General features: G+C 41.2%; 2 protein-coding genes across 5 annotated transcripts in view; both read right to left on the bottom strand.

Annotated features, from left to right (window-relative positions):
* The window catches only part of PTPRB (protein tyrosine phosphatase receptor type B), a 113,155-nt gene extending 110,970 nt beyond the window's left edge, over positions 1-2,185 (bottom strand). The window contains exons 1-2 of the mRNA XM_032347032.1: positions 2,082-2,185; positions 454-846 (exon numbers count right to left, since the gene is read on the bottom strand). Of these exons, the coding sequence (XP_032202923.1) occupies positions 454-846; positions 2,082-2,136 (448 nt within the window). The 5' untranslated portion in view covers positions 2,137-2,185. The remainder of the gene's footprint in view (positions 1-453; positions 847-2,081) is intronic.
* A 1,196-nt stretch (positions 2,186-3,381) lies between these two features.
* PTPRR (protein tyrosine phosphatase receptor type R) overlaps positions 3,382-16,465 on the bottom strand; it is a 238,349-nt gene continuing 225,265 nt past the window's right edge. For all 4 annotated transcript variants that reach the window (XM_032347034.1, XM_032347036.1, XM_032347037.1 and 1 more), the window contains one exon: positions 3,382-4,021. In XM_032347034.1, the coding sequence (XP_032202925.1) occupies positions 3,928-4,021 (94 nt within the window). In that variant the 3' untranslated portion in view covers positions 3,382-3,927. The remainder of the gene's footprint in view (positions 4,022-16,465) is intronic.

Here is a 16,465-nt window from a genome sequence, read left to right as displayed (position 1 = left end):
AAACACCATTCTGATGATCTACTAGTCCCTCCTAATCAGAGAATAGAAGCGTCTACATCAGCATAATTAATAATTTCTTCATCATTGGCTTTAGTCATTACATATGTACACTATGTGTATCCCTGATTTATACCATTACATTGAATGGTATCTAACCCAAGTGCCTACAGTGTGGTACAAAAAAGAAACCCAAGAAATATTAGTTTAACTAATAAAAGCAGCAAGGAAAGAAGGGAAGAGAAAGTAAGAGGTAGAAGGAAAGATGTTGGGCTTATTTAATCAGAATAATGAAACTTTCCACGTCAGTAGGAGCCACATGATCCAATAACTTATGAATCTCCCATGGGCATTGAGTTGAGGTAAGTAGACATCCTTTTAATGTGAAACAAAACAAACGTAATGTAACATTGAGCAGAAAAACGTTCAGAATCGATTCCAAAAAGGAGAGCTCACCTTTTTTTAAGCAGAGGCTTCCATTGACTGGTTTTCCCTCCTGGTTGATATCTATTTTCATCCAGCTATGGAGGTATTTCCTGTCCTTCTTGACCACTACCTTGGAGCCTTGTTTCTTGAGAAAGAGAGAGGTATTTTCCACCTCAAGGAACCCTTCCTGCTCATGGCAAGTCCATCGGGGTGCCTGGGAGCAGTGGGTAGCGATAGCTGATAGGGAAGGGCCACGAGAACTGGAGATGCCCAGGCACAGAGCAGATTTAACATGAAGGAGTTTTCCATCCTCAGTCCACATCCACTGCTGGTTCTGGCTGGTCGCATCACACAAACCCACGACCACTCTCTTATTTTTGGAAAGGCACTCTTGCTTATGGACATGGACAATCTGAAACCCCTCTGGAAGACGAGAGACTCGTAAGGTAGTGTGTAGAAAATTATAAGGCCCATCAGAAAGCAAAACAACCCACTCACGAATCAGCCAAATGACAATATAAGGCTGACTCATCGTTTGTTATTGCTATCGTTCCAAGAGAATATTCCCAGATTCAAAACATAGGATTTAGAATCCCAAGGCTGACAATATCAAAATGTCATACTTTGCTCCCTTTCTTTTACTATCACATGCCTGAGGGAAGAAAACACACTCCCACTGAAATAATGAAAGGATTTGTGGAAAAGACACGAACCAATTAAGAGAACATGGTGTGATACTTGAACCCAATCAGTTAAATATGCTGTCTAACCATTTCTAGTCTTTCCATCTCATCACCATCCCCCTCTCTAAAAAGCACCCCCTTTCCAATTCTGAACTTACCACTGTAGTATTTGTATACAAATTGCATCGTTTGAATACATGTTTAAAAATTAGATGTATTTATCCAAAACCAAAATAAAACAAATTTTCCCACCCGTCTAAACCTTCTTAGCTATTAGCAACCAAAGAAGGTATTGATGATTACAAACACCATTTTTTACAGTCCTGGAGAGAAGCATTTCTCTATATTGTGACAATACCTACAACTTCCCTTCGATAAATAATAGACCAAAAAACATCAGCATTTGTCAACATAAAAAAATTAAAACACCCAATTGTTAAACATCAGTATTAAAAAGTGAAATATTCAGACTCAGAAATCATATTCTGAACTTTTACCTAATTTGCTCAGCTCTCTCATGAAAATATTCAGAACTTCCTTCCAAATAACAACTTCCAAATAAAACACACCACAGTTCTTCACCTCCTATAGTTACATCTCCTCAGACTTTCTTTAACACGCACACAAAACAAACCTATAACCTGATAAGGAAAAAACATGGAGAATGCCACAGACTGTTACACAATCATCAAAACTTCTCCTCAAGGTGCTTTACTCTGTGCTGTAAAGATGCCATTTCAGGAGCAGCCCGAGGCATTTGGAGGACATGTGGAGACCATTTGTTTTCTTTTAGGGAGAAATCTCAACGGTGTGGACAGAGCTGGCTCCTTTTATTCCTCCTCCTCATCGTCTTTGGTTAAACTGCCATGGAGACCTGGCTCCATTTCCGCCCTAGCTCAGACATTTTTCAAAGGACAGAGACTCCTCTGCTGGCTGGTGGAGAAAACACCACAAGAGAGAGGCAAGCCCACTCACCTGAATTCCCAAAGATCAAGCAGGTAAGAAGCGCCATGTAAAATTCAGCCTCCATTTTCCACTTAACAACTGTTCATGCTTTGCTTGGGGGGAAAAAAAAATCTCCCAGATAAGAGAAGCAAAGACTAGGAAGGAAATGTGCCTTCATGGTGGGGGAAAAAGTCAGTGACGAGCACTTCCTCCTATTGAATTGTTTGGGGAAGTTTTACACCAGTGTCCTTTTGTCTGTTTCCTTAGAAAGAAGGGATTATGATTACCTCTCCTATTTTACGGAGAAAAAATCCTGCCCTCCCAGAGGAGAATAAAACTTGTAAGTTTTCTCCTGCATCCCTGTGGCCCATAACGACTTCTTAACCTCAAGAGGGAAGAAAGGAATTGCAATCTTAGGTAACTGAATGTTCCTAAAAAATTACATCTCTTCAGGTGATGTTGATTCTGCTGAATAAACACAAGGCATGTAATTTATGAGGGTCTATGACAAGTGACATAAAGACATAAACATGTACTGTTTGTCTAATGATATGCTGGGAGTCTATTGAGGAAAACCACATAATGATGGCACTTCTAGATCATTATTCCTCAAGTGATGACAATATTACATTGCGAGATAGTTATCTCTGCTGGGGAGAGGCGGAGACCAAAACTAAACCCATCTCATTATCTATTCCAGGCTTCCCCCAAAAGAGAATAGCTTCTTTCCAATAGAGGGGAGGAAAAAAAGCATATGCTTTACTCAATACTTAGTATTAAGAGTAGTTTATTGGCAGTATGAAACAAAGTCAACATAGCTGCATTAAAAATTCATACTTGAGCAGAACATCTAGTGTTTGCTGAGTGCATTTTTTTAAAACGTTATTTGTCTCTTGAGGATGAAAACCTTCAGAAATTTAAGAATATCCAAGGCAGCATCCTTTTGAAGAACTTCTGGGAGCGGGACAGGTTACTTCATTCCCAAAGGCATCTGCCTTTTTTGGGGGGCAGGGAGAGATTCTAGGTAGACAGAATATTCAAAAATTCCTTCTTAGTAAAAGAGAGACAGGTATTTAAAATTCTGGATACATCATTGTTGCTACAAATTTGTTTTTCCCTTTTAAAGTAAAATGACTCACAATGTAGAAATACAGTGGCTGGAGTTCTGGAGCAGAAACCATCTCCATGTCCAATAATAGAGATTAAATACATACACACCCAGTGACAATCATTGTGCTCTGTAATTGATTGACAGGAGGTACTGATAAATACACATTTCATAGGTAATATTATCAAGACACATTTCCATATAAAATAGTACTGCTTTTGATTTTTTTTTTCCAAAAACAAGGACTTATTAGTTAAAAATCCATTATCAATCACTTGTGACCTTGACGGCAAGATTCTGGTAACTGAGAAAGGTAATAGCACTTAAAACAGGAACAGTTTAACAGCTAACAGTCCATTCACAAGACAGGTTTTGCAAACATTAAAGCATCTAAACACACAATAATAATGTCTTCAGCAGCTCTTCCAGTTGTTATCTGATGACATACGTCACTGAGGATTTCATAACATACATTCTGTGTGGCAGGTAGTCAATACGGACAAACAGAATCCTCCTTAGCTGTGGAAGAAGTCTATCATACCTCCCTCAGCACAGGACCTTCAGCATAATTTAGGGGAGGCTTACAAACGCATTTGTATACACAAAGGGCTGCCGATCTGTAATTGTTGCCATGTTCCATGATCCGTGCCACAGCTCGGCTTCGGGACTTCGCTTTCCTTCCACGGCAGGAAGCTCCTTCTAGAAGCCTCGGGTGGGTAATTGGTTAACTACCCCTAGAGCTGGAGGGTCTGGTAAATCTTCAGAGAATCACTGGACAGTTTCTGCCGAGAGTCTGCTCTCATACAGGCACAGAGCGTGGTGCACGAATTCATACTGCTCACTAGTTTGGACCATTCCGCCCCTATAAGGATGAGAGAATACAACTTCTTACTGCTAATATCCTGCAGTCTTAAGTCACAGAGACCACATCCAAGCTGGGGTATTACGACAAAGAACAGTTGACCTGCTGATTCTTTGGTGATGCCTCTTACCTCCAGTGTCCAAATGACCCAACTGGTGAGCCTCCTATGCTAATGTACAGAGAGGGGTTAACACAGTGCCCATGAATCACTAGACATTTGATTAATTTTATCTACATACCATTACTGGGGAAGCAGTACTGCCTATTGGTTAAATACTTAGACTTTGGAACCACCGGCTGTCTGAGTTGAAATCCCTCCTGTACCATTTCTTAGCTGTGTGCTTCTTGCACATGTTGGGCTTAAAATCATCCTTAAGCATTCTACGGTTTTAATGTTATTATAAATATTGGTTTTGATTTTACCTTTAATCGTTCATTGCTACGAAATAAAAACCTTTGTTGTTTCAGTTTCCTTCTCTGTTCAAATGGGATAACAACGGTACCCATTGCCAGGATTCCTGGCAGGTGTTAAAGGAATTCCCGGACCTGAAGTGTAAGTATCAGGTGTCTCTCATTCATCTCCTGTTAAAATGGTGTATGCACTTGGTTTAAAATTGAAGTTGGTTTACCGACCAAAACTCAGCTGTGAAGTGTTGCTCTTTGTACAAGTAAAAAGAATGACGATCCGTGAATGGTCTATTTGAGTATGTGATAGGGAAATGGCCTTAGTCTTTTTTTTTTTTTTTCATTAACATATAATGTATTATTTGCTCCGGGGGTACAGGTCTGTGAATCGTCAGGCTTACATACTTCACAGCACATCACCACATCACTCACCACATCACCCTTCCCAATGTCCATCACCCAACCACCCCACCTTAGTCTTTAGGTGTGGTATGCTGGGTATCTAAACACAATAGTGGGCGGGCCCTTAAATAAGTTGGGGGAAAAAGGAATTGACTCTTGCTTTTTTCCCCTTTGTTATCATCATTATCATCTCTGGTTACTCAGAGGTACCTTTTGTTACTGGATTAATAGAAGGCCGCTCCTCATTCCACATTTGTAGATAAAGTAGATATATCCTATTTTGCTCTTTATAATAAGGGTTATTTACTTGGCAAAGCTACCCACAGTGGTATAAATGTTACTTACAGCTCATGCTCACTGCGTAACTGAAATACTATTAGGAGTCTCTGTGACTGTGTGATTATACAACTCATTTTGAAATTACGTTTTGGGGGGTGCCTGGGTGGCTCAGAGGGTTAAGCCTCTGCTTTCGGCGCAGGTCATGATCTCAGGGTCCTGGGATCGAGCCCCACATCGGGCTCTCTGCTCAGTGAGAGTCTGCTTCCTCCTCTCTCTCTCTCTCTGCCTGCCTCTCTGCCTACTTGTGATCTCTGTCTATCAAATAAATAAATAAAATCTTTAAAAAAAAATTACGTTTTGGCCACTTCTCCCTAGTGGTTGTTGCTATCATTCAAAATAATTCTTTCTAGAACGTGTAAGTACTCAACTTAAAAACAAGATAGTTTTGCTGGAACGTGATTTCTGGTTGATGGTAATAATTAAGACTGAGCTTATGTCTATCAACCTCTATAAATATAAGCTTACAAGATATTAGGATATTAAGCCTTCACCCTTCTAAACTAAGCAGAGATGTTAAGTTAGTAAGATTTCATCCTTCCAAATTGAACTCAGCAGCTTGAGATGATGCCACAGTGATGTGTTTGGCAAGGAAAAAAGGTAAATTTTAGGGACAGCAACTTAATGGCCGAAGTATTCATCAGTCTTTTCCCTCCCAACTAGACATTTTGTTGTACGCAAGGCAACTTTCTGGCTCATGTGTTCCTTGGTCATGAGTTGGCAACTTATGGAGGACGTGGCAGTTCTTCTTAGCTGGATGGGAACTTCTGAGCACTCCTAAAACCGCAGCAGGTGTCCGAAAGATGCAGGCTTTGACTGTGAACCTTAAGAGATCCAGCCACAGAAAATATTAGGGCAGCTCGAGGGAGCTGGCCTCACAAAGCTCAGAGAACCATCTTTGGTTCTTTAGGTCTTCCCCTTTGAATTGCCAATGGTACGAGAAACCTTATACGTGCTCCATCTCCTGGACTCTAGACTCTGAATTCCCTCACCAATTACTTCACTTTGAAGTAAACTCTTGCCTTTCTTGTCTCTTCTGGTGGGCACTGGTATTTATGTGTCCAACTGGTGCATGAACAAAGACATAGCCCAAGCTTTCATACCCATGTAACCCCCAAATGGGTCACCGGTGTATTTTCTTCCTTGGGGTATATTTTCTCTGACGTTCTGTTACCTACCTCGAGGATGCTTCACCCAAAAAAAGATGGGGAAAAGAGGGAAACAAACCGATCAGTTATAGGCTAGCAAAATTCTTGGGAGTCTGAAGGCTTATGGAAGGTGTGTGAGAAATTGTTACTTCACACATCATTTGGAAAGAATTGGCACCAGAAGGATCCTCAGAGAGAAGGATCCCCAGGGATCATTTATCCCAATCACCAGCACAGCGCAGCCTTTCCAGGAGGGAACAGTCTACGCGGCCGGTGGTCAGCTGCTTTCTGCTGGGATGCTCAGTGGGGAGGCAAGGTCCCATAAGAAAAGCAGCTTTTCCCCAAGTTGCAGGAAAGCTTCTGAGGAGATCAAAATGAATCTGCTCTTTTCTAACTGTCACTTCATTGGTCGAACTGAAATAACCACCCCCCCCCCCCCCCCCCCCCCCGCAAAAGTCTAAAGGCTCCTCTCATAGTCACACAATAGCTTTCTAAATGCTGGAAAACAACCATCAAAGTCCTATAATCTTTTCTTCTCTAGACTAAACATCCTGTGGTCCTTCAAAATTTCTATAAAGCTTGGTTTCCCGGTCACTCACCAATCTCGTCTCCCTCTTCTGTAGGCTGTTTTATCAAAGATGACCTTCTCAGAGTGTTGTGTCTACTCCCGACAAGGTCTAGTCAGTGGGAACACTGTCTCCTTTCGGCTGCCTGTTATAGGCCAGTGAGTCTGCATTTGCAGGTACATCAGATGACAAGATGTCACTGTGCCTGCCCAGAGCCCGGGGCCCAGTAAGCATTTTTAGGGTATTAAGTGAAGGTTTGGGCTAATGAAAAAGCCTGCAGGATTTTTCTTTTCTTCTTCTTCTTCTTTTTTTTTAGTGTGAAAATGACAGTTTGCTCTTATCTGTACTTAAGCTATTGAATTTTTTAAATTAAATGCAGGATTTTTGTTCATTCCTATTAATTTCAGCTTGGTTTCAGCACGAAGTTCCTAATTATTATCACCACTATTTCTATCATTCCATATGTTAGCTTTTCATTTCTCACTCCCAGCTTTGTGTCTTCCAGATATGTAATAAGCATATCTTACTTCTTTTCAACTGTCATTTATAATGGAATAGAAAAAGAGAGGGCCAAGGTGAAGTCTTTATTGTAAGTAATTGGATATCATGTTATACACTGTCTATCCCTTTCCAAAATTATTTCCAACTAGATGGTAGAGGTCCTTTAAGGGCAGGCATGATGTCATAGTCTTCTCAGATGCGCAACAGTGACAAGCGCTTACTAGTCCTAAGTAAATACCTGCCATGTAGATTACCCAGGCCATGCTAGTTTCATCTCATATGAAAGCAACTAAACTTTGGGCTAAAAAAAGGCAAGAGGCATTATAGGATGCATTCACTGGAGTCTGGTTCAAATTCAGGGACTTGTTACAATCCTCCCTGGAACTATTTAGTAAATGTCCAATTTCATATATTGGTATCTAGTTTACTAGGTGGATCTTTGTAAGAACAGATTTTAAATAGTCTTTTTATTGGCTGGCCATGGTAAAAAAAGATCCCCCAAAGCTAATACAGTTCCTGTATACAAAATTCAGTTATATGATAAATGAATAATGTTAGATTATATGGAACCTTCAGGAGAACGAACCCTCTCACAATTCAACTCCGGGACCCCTCTGACTTGGTCCCTTGGTACCTTTCAGGTCAGACTGGGCTCCGTGGACTTGCCAAAGTTCAGATCCACATCACTGATGTAAAGTTGGTAATGCAAGCTGGTCTTTGAACAGAAGAAGCAGGGATGCTCTTTTTATTGCTTTTAAAAACCATCCTCCAACTCCCTTTTAAAGAGCAGGCACTAAAATAAACTTTGACCTCCAACAGATCATAGTTTAAATTGAACCTAGGTTGATTTCAGAAGATTTCCATGCTGATCAAGATGACACTTCAGTGGAGAAGGTCTATGGGGCCCAAAATAGATGGACCATCATGAGTCAGAGAGCATGCACCAACATTACTCAATACATTATAGGAAAGTATCGTCTCCTGGAGAATCCTTTAGGTACGAAGCTGTTTCCCAGAGTTCCAGATTTCCCAGATCAAAAAGAAACAAGACATGCTTGTCCAATACCTTCTGCCGAGCAGGAATGAGTTTATAAAAAAAATGTTTTGAAAAAACTATAGGTCAAGAGGACCCAGTGAGTTGTAAGAGTGATCGTGCCTGTGAAAGGTTTGGAATGCCAAGGTGTCGGGTTCATCCCCAATGGGGTCCAAAGAAGGTTAAGAGAGAAAAAGACAGTGTATACTGCTGTCCAAACAAATCCCTTCTCCAACACTTACTAGCTGCTTTACCTTACTACAAAACGTTTGCAGCATTCTGTTTTCTTGTCTGCGAAATGATGAGGTAGTAAAATAATGGTTCCTACCTTAGAGCATTGCTGTGAACTCCATTTAAAATGCTTGTTACACAGCCCAGCACATTCAGACACCACACTGCTGACTGTTGCTATGGTTCTGGTTACACTTTGGTGTTATCTGGTTGGACAGGACTGCCTGGAAGGCTAAGGGATGGGGCCTCTGAAGGCCTTGGAGAACTGAGAACACACTCGGCAGAGGACAGAATATTGCCCTGCTGGGGCAAGTCTAGGTGGAAAGATCCAAATACGTCTCTAAATATTACCCAGCTTAGAAGTCTGCAACCGCGGAGCCAAGTGATGTCATGGACAGAAGTGGGCTTGGAGTCTGAAAGATTCAAGCCTGAATCCTTGCTTTTGAACCAACTTGCTATAAGATTTTGGACAAATCATTTAATCCTTCCCAGCTGGGGTTTCCTCACTTATAAAATGACATTAATGCCAAACCCTGTCATTGTGAGGATTAAATGAGTCAGGCCATATCAATGTCTAGCCAAAGGCTCCCACAGAATTCTTTTGTTTTTTATAAGTGGTTTTTTTTTTTTTTTAGATTTTATTTACCAAAAATAGAGAGCACAAGCAGGGGAAGCAGAAGGAGAGGGAGAAGCAGGCTCCCCACTGAGAAAGGAGCCAGATGTGGGGCTCGATCTGACGATCCTGGAATCATGACCTAAACCAAAGGCAGACACTCAACCAATAGACACACAACCAACTCAGTCACCCAGGCATCCTGCTTCACAGAATTCTTAGCCTAAGATTCTGCATGGTCCCTGAGGCCATGGCAGGGTGGAGGAGGTTGGATTTTAGGAATAGGTTCTAATCCCAGTCTTGACCAAAGCAGTAGTGCCTCTTATTTTATTTCATTTATTTTTAAAGATTTATTTATTTATTTATTTTGGGGGGGAGAGAGAGAAAAAAAAACACTCATGAACATGGGGTGGGGGAGGGGCAGCGGGGGAGAGAGCACAGACCCTGACTCAAGGCTTGATCTCAGACCCTGAGATCATAACCTGAGCTGAAATCAAGAGTCAGGTGCCAAACAGACTGAGCCACCCAGGAGCCCCTATTTTATTTATTTTTTAATTTTTTTTTTTTTTTAATGTTGGTGTTCTGTGGAAGATTTTGTCTTCCCAATATTTTGTTGCCTGTTGTTCATGAGAAATTTGAAAGCTACTGGCCTGCCAAACAGTATTTACCTAGTAACATTTCAAGTTTTGCAAGTTTAAAAATTTTTTTTTAATTAATATGTATTTTTAATTTTTTTATTTAAAGAGAGAGAGTGCTCACGTGAGTGCGGAAGGAGAGAGAATCTTTTTTTTTTTAAAGATTTTATTTATTTATTTGACAGAGAGAAATCACAAGTAGATGGAGAGGCAGGCAGAGAGAGAGAGAGGGAAGCAGGCTCTCTGCCGAGCAGAGAGCCCGATGCGGGACCCGATCTCAGGACCCTGAGATCATGACCTGAGCCGAAGGCAGCGGCTTAAACCACTGAGCCACCCAGGCGCCCCAAGGAGAGAGAATCTTAAGCAGGCTCCTTGCTCAGCGTGGAGCAGGACGTGGGGCTCAACTGATCTCACGATCCTGAGGTCATGACCTGAGCCAAAATTGAATCAGACGCTTAACTGACTGAGTCTCCAAGTTTCACAAGACTGAAATGCGAATACATAAAATGCTCAGCACCGTGATTGTTATGTAGTGAGTACTTACATAAATACTACACATTTTTTTTCTTATTCTTTTGGTAAGTGTTTGGCTAACCTGATGCCTAGAATGATCACACACCTGATTTGTTTGGGACAGTCCTGGTTCACTCTTGTCGTCCTGTGTAACTATTAATAGAGCCACCCTTCATTTCCAGAGGATGCCTTGCTGTGGATGGTAAGTTTTTTGTTCACCCTAATTCTGGCCTGTCCCATGTCATGGAAGAAAGTCATTCCCCCTCACCATACAAGTGGTGTTGGCTGCAAGGCTCTTATTTCTCGGTGGCCAAAGAATATGAACACAATATTCGACAAGGCCAGAGAGGATTCAGATATACCGCTCTTCTAGAAGTGTCAGATATCTCCTATCACATTAGCCTGACCAAACACACAAAAAATCAGTATCTTCTGTCTCCATGCCGGGAAGCACGTAGCTTTGTCAGCTGGGGGTGGACTCACATTAGAAGGAAAAGAAATGTAGTTTTTTCCTTTCACTCCTTGGGAGGGTGTGTTGAAAAAAGCCCTCCAGATGCCCAGGAGAGAGATTTGGTTTTTAACATGTTAAAATTGTGACCTTTTGTGACTATTAACTCACACATACAGACAGCAACAGCCTTTCCTGCTGCCCCGCCCAGCCCGTATCCGGTCTAATCAGTAGACAGAAGAAATTCTACAGTGGTGACTCACTTCTGGGCTAACAATGGAACTTACGCTCCTTGGCTTTTTATTATTTTTGAATCTGGAATTCTTTTGGTAAAGTTTGGTACAGTAAATTTAGAACAAAAGGTGTGGATGTTAATGTGCCTCATGGGTAAAGCTTCGACAGCTTGGGCGTGAGTCAAGCCAGGCTAATGTCTGCCGCTGTAATTCAGGTGTCTTGAGCAAAGGTTTTCCCCAGTTCTTTATATAGATGTCATATGAAAGAGGGAGAATTTAAACATAAGTGTTCTGACTCATTGTGACCAGGTACTCTGAACACAGACACTTTCTCTGGAATAGCTGTGTTCCACAGTATTTATAGGGCATAAAACCAGACAGATCCAATGATAATCCAATCATAATTCACTGCTCAAGCATATTTTGAACTCCATTTTTTTCCCCTGAAAATTAACCAATTTTCTTCTGAACACCCAGGCTAACACCCAATTAACTCCAAGTTGAGAAGAAGGAAAAGGTTGTCCTGGCAACCACTTGGGAGATTCATTTGGAATAATCTGTTTTATAAGAGGACCTCTTGTTAAGGTCTCAGGAACTGTGATGTCAAGCAAATAAGCCCATACCAATTTCTGGGGCTTTATTCTTAAGTTTCCTTAAAAGAATGAAATGAAAATGTTTAATTTCTGATGTTCAAATGAGATCTTTGGAATTCACTAATTAAGGGGATCTTTGCAATGAGTTGGGAATGCAGGAAGATATGGATAAATATTAAGGGTAGAGCTGATAAAAATTATGCCAACAGGTGGAAATTTTAGCTTTGGAGTTATTTTAAACAGTTTTGGAAACAAAGAATACTTTGGGGACACACATTAGCCTAGAAAACTGATGGCTTACATATGCCTCCTCTTGAATTGTTATAGTTAAAAAAAAGAGAAAAATCATCACACTGGAGTGATTAATCAAAACATTTAAACAATGATATGACGCACATTGGAAGCATTTTTCTATCCTGTCTGGGAAGCCACAAGCAAGGTCTTTGGATGTAATTCCAATTTAGGCCTCCAAGGTAAGGATGTACAAAGACAACAGCAGATTTCACCAGTGACTCTCTAGAAGGAGGATTAGACAGATTGTTTCCTGTTTCTGGGGAAAGGGAAAAAAATAAAGGGAAAGAAAAAAGCCTTGGGATTGCATAGTATTTTATGTGCTTCACTTCCCAAATTCTGTTTTCAAGTTCTTCCAGGGTCCAAAGGTGCCAAGCAAGATTAAAAGAAATTTGATGGGAAGAAATTGTCCGAGGTCAACCTCCCAGGGAATGCATTCCTTTCATCCCTGCCTAGATGTCTTCTGATGGCCACATATTGTTCTTTAGTCATTCTTTATATGCCTGGAAGGCATTTTTTGAGTTTCCTGGGCCACTTTATTATGATGGATTATTATTATTTTTTGAAGGGACAGCTGTGTCTTTCATATTCAGTATATAAATGACTTTCTGTCACTATTTCACACCGCAAAACCCTGGCACACAGAAACCTAAATGATTCTTCTGAAGCAGGAGCTAAATATGGTAAAAGCTCATTGGTTTTGCTTTAACAGCAACAAGGATTATTAGTTAGATGGGATAGTCATAACAATATGGTGATGTTTAAGATGAAGAGATTTAAGGAGCTCCCGGGTGGTGCAGTTGCTAAGTATCCTAGATTCTTGGTTTTGGCTCAGGTCATGATCTTAGGGTCATGAGATCGAGCCCCCCATTTGGGCTCCATGTTCAGTGCAGAGTCTGCTTGAGACTCTCTCTCCCTCTCATTCTGCTGTGTGCTTTCTCTTTCTAAAATAACTGAATTTAAAAAAGAAAAGATTAGAAGATTTAAGCCAGGTATGAAAGGTCTCAGTAATAAAACATGATTATACTGGGTTCAGTTTAGTGGCAATGTTATAGGTCCTTTTTTTTTCCTTTTCACCATAATTATTGAAAACTGTTGACCTATGTATGTACGGTAACCTTCCATTAATAGGAAAACATGATTGAACAAAATATCCCTTTTTGTCATGCTGGCCAATAGAAAGTTCATTGTATTTATCATATCAGCTATTAATAATAGTCTAAGCTGAAACCACCAGAGATAAGCCATTTTCCCTGGTTTATACAGCAACTAGTTCAGGGTCATTGTCAAAGGCAGGGCTAGAATGGGAACCTCCTCTCAAACTTTATGTAACCGAATTCAGTCTCCTACTCCAGAAAACAACAGTGTTTTGGGAATCAAACAAATTCAGAATTCAGCCAACCTCATTAGAGCAAAACTGGAAGTTCAGTTCAGAATGTCTAAAGAACCCCCAAAGAGTCAAAATTCATTATGTGACTTTGGACACATCATTCAGTCCTTTTAGACATTGGATTCCCCCTGAAGAATGAGAGACTTGTATGATATTCCACCAGACCCCCCCCCCTTTTAAAAGATTTTATTTATTTATTTGACAGAGAGACACAGTGAGAGTGGGAACACAAGCAGGGGGACTAGGAGAGGGAAAGCAGGCTTCCCGCTGAGCAGGGAGCCCAATGTGGGGCTCGATCCCAGGATTCTGGGATCATGACCTGAGCTGAAGGCAGATGCTTAACAAGTGAGCCACCCAGGTGCCCTTCGACCAGATCTCTTTTAAACCATCCCTTTCCTAGTAGGTGTCTGGCAAGTGCTTTGATTGTCTGTTATTGCCATCATTGTTCTCTACAGAAATAAAGTTCAAAGACTCAAAGAACACAAAGAACTCAAAGAACTCAAAGCTGAGAGTGGGTTTAGAGAGTCAGATGATCACTTCCCAATCACTGGAACCCAAGATGGAAAACGCATCTTATTGGAGGGGTCCTCAAATCCACCTGTGCTCCTAGCCTTATCAGTAGACCAAATAAATACACACACATATGCATCACTAATTTTCAAGTGCACGTAGGTACTGTTTTGAATCACAGAATGAAAGTTAATTTACAAACATTAATGGCTTCAAAATACAGTTACCAAGTTGAAGTCCATAAAATATTTTACTCTTAAAAAAGGGGGTCCTCATACCAGAAGAGATTGGGGGACCACGGATATGCCCCATTTCTCTTTTACATATGTAGACAAAAGGCCTAGAATGGAGTCACTTATGGACTTAAGGCACAGCCAGGATTAGCACCAAGCTTTTTGACCTCTGGTCCAGTGACCTCCAGTACCTCGTACTCTAGTGGCTGCCTGCTTCCTAGTCCCACCAGCCAGCTGCTTGGTCCCAACTGCCTGCTACCTACTTCATCTTTTAATTAAAAATGAAAGCTATGGGAATGAAGGAATGATCCTTTAATGCACTTCTAAATAAAACACTTGTGGGTGCCTTGCACTGAATTTGAACTCCTACTTGGAAAAAAAGAAATCCTAATTTAGTTCAAAATATGCTCAAAAGTATTATTAAAAAGAGAATCACAGACTTGTGGATCTACAGTGAGAACTGTAGCCTCTATTAATAGAAGTTGCCCTAAAGCCAATAAAAATAACATGTTGCCAGAGAATGAGGAATACACCAAATGGCCTTGTCATTGTTGTTACAGTGGAAACATCCATTCAGCATAATACTCATCTCTAAACCAGACCATCTGAATTTATTGCTAAAATGCAGATTTGTGATCCGAGTAAAAATTGTCTGCTTTTGTCATGTTGAATAACAGTAATCGGGCATTGTAATTTATTATTATTATTATTATTTGGAATCAGGTTTGTTATTTTAAAGATTTTATTTTTTATTTGACAGAGAGAGACACAGCGAGAGGGCACACAAGCAGGGGGAGTGGGAGAGGGAGAAGCAGGCTTCCCATTGAGCAGGGAGCCCGATGTGGGGCTTGATCCCAGAGTCCTGGGATTGTGACCTGAGCTGAAGGCAGATGTTTAATGACTGATCCACCCAGGTGCCCCAAGGAATCTATCATATGCCGAAGTGCCTGATGCATGTACAGTAATAAGCATTTAGGAAACGTTTGTTGAATGAATGCGTGCACACATGATTCAGGAGCACTGCTCTAAGCAGAGACGTTGGGTGCCCCCTCCACAGGACACACGACACAGGAATCAGGCCCATATACAAACACTCATCCTAAAAACATCCCACCTCAGGGTCAGCTTCATGGGCTTGTGATGGGCTGGGTCACACTAGCCCCCTCCCCCATGCTAAGAAGGGCCTTGCCCTTGGGTTAATGCTCTGCTGTCACTATCTTGAAATTCGTAATTCCTTTTTTTAACAGGAGCCCCACATTTTCATATTGCACTGGGCCCTAGTAGCTCATCTCACCGTAAGGAATTCTTGTTAGAGCTCTTCTGCTTCCTCTCCCCGCCCCTCACCTTCCCAGTGCCCTCAGCTCTCTACCAGTCCTTGCAGAGTCTCAGGTGTGCACAACTTTGGGGCGCTCTCTCCAAGTCCCTTTTGTCAAAACCCAAGTTCCAAGTGTATTCCTAATGCATGGAGTTTCATTCGCTCTAGCCTCCCCACTCTAACTGGAAGGGACAGATCACCTTGTTTAGACTAAAGAGTTAATAGCTGAGAAAGTATAAGGTGTTACCTTCACCTTCTATCTCCACGTTCAATGAACTTTAAACAAGAATGATTCTTTTCGTCAAGGATTGGCTCTCTAATAGCAGTATTTCAGACATTTACCATACACAGATATTTTAGGCATCCTCCATAGACAGATATTTTGGGATGAGGCATCTTGCTATGTTCCTCAAATGATATTCTCAAGGCAACTGCTGACAGTACCACTCTGTCTCTTCATGAAACAGCTCTCATTCATACTTGACATTATTTTCTAAAAATTACGGTATCATTGCATTTTTTTGATTGGCAAAGCGTTAACAAAAAGATATGTCTGTCAAGCAGTTTTGCGATAAACATATTCGGAAAGACTGTTTACTTTCATCTGTGATGACCACACTCTTTGGGTTAGAAATGGGAAGTCCTGGGTTCCAAAGAGGTCTCCTTTGCCAGCTTTTTAGCTACATAATCTTGGACAAGTTCCTTGACGATCCTAAATTCTTTGTTTCCTTATTTAAAACAAACAGAGCCAAAGAACACCTCTGTTCCTACTTTTGGGTTCATTCTGAGAGTTAAATGAGACGTGTGAGACATGTGCTTTAAAGGCCATGGCAGGTGGTGCCTGGGTGGCTCAGTGGTTTAAAGCCTCCGCCTTCAGCTCAGGTCATGATCTCAGGGTCCTGGAATCAAGCCCCGCATCGGGCTCTCTGCTCAGCAGGGAGCCTGCTTCCCCTCCTCTCTCTGTCTGCCTCTCTGCCTACTTGTGATCTCTCTCTCTGTCAAATAAATAAATAAAAATCTTTAAAAAAAAAAAAATAAAGGCCATGGC

Source organism: Mustela erminea, chromosome 6, assembly GCF_009829155.1.
Source record: "Mustela erminea isolate mMusErm1 chromosome 6, mMusErm1.Pri, whole genome shotgun sequence".
NCBI classification, from domain to species: Eukaryota; Metazoa; Chordata; class Mammalia; order Carnivora; family Mustelidae; genus Mustela; species Mustela erminea.
The sequence above is the reverse complement of the archived record's forward strand: the minus strand, read 5'-3'. Positions and strand labels throughout refer to the sequence as shown.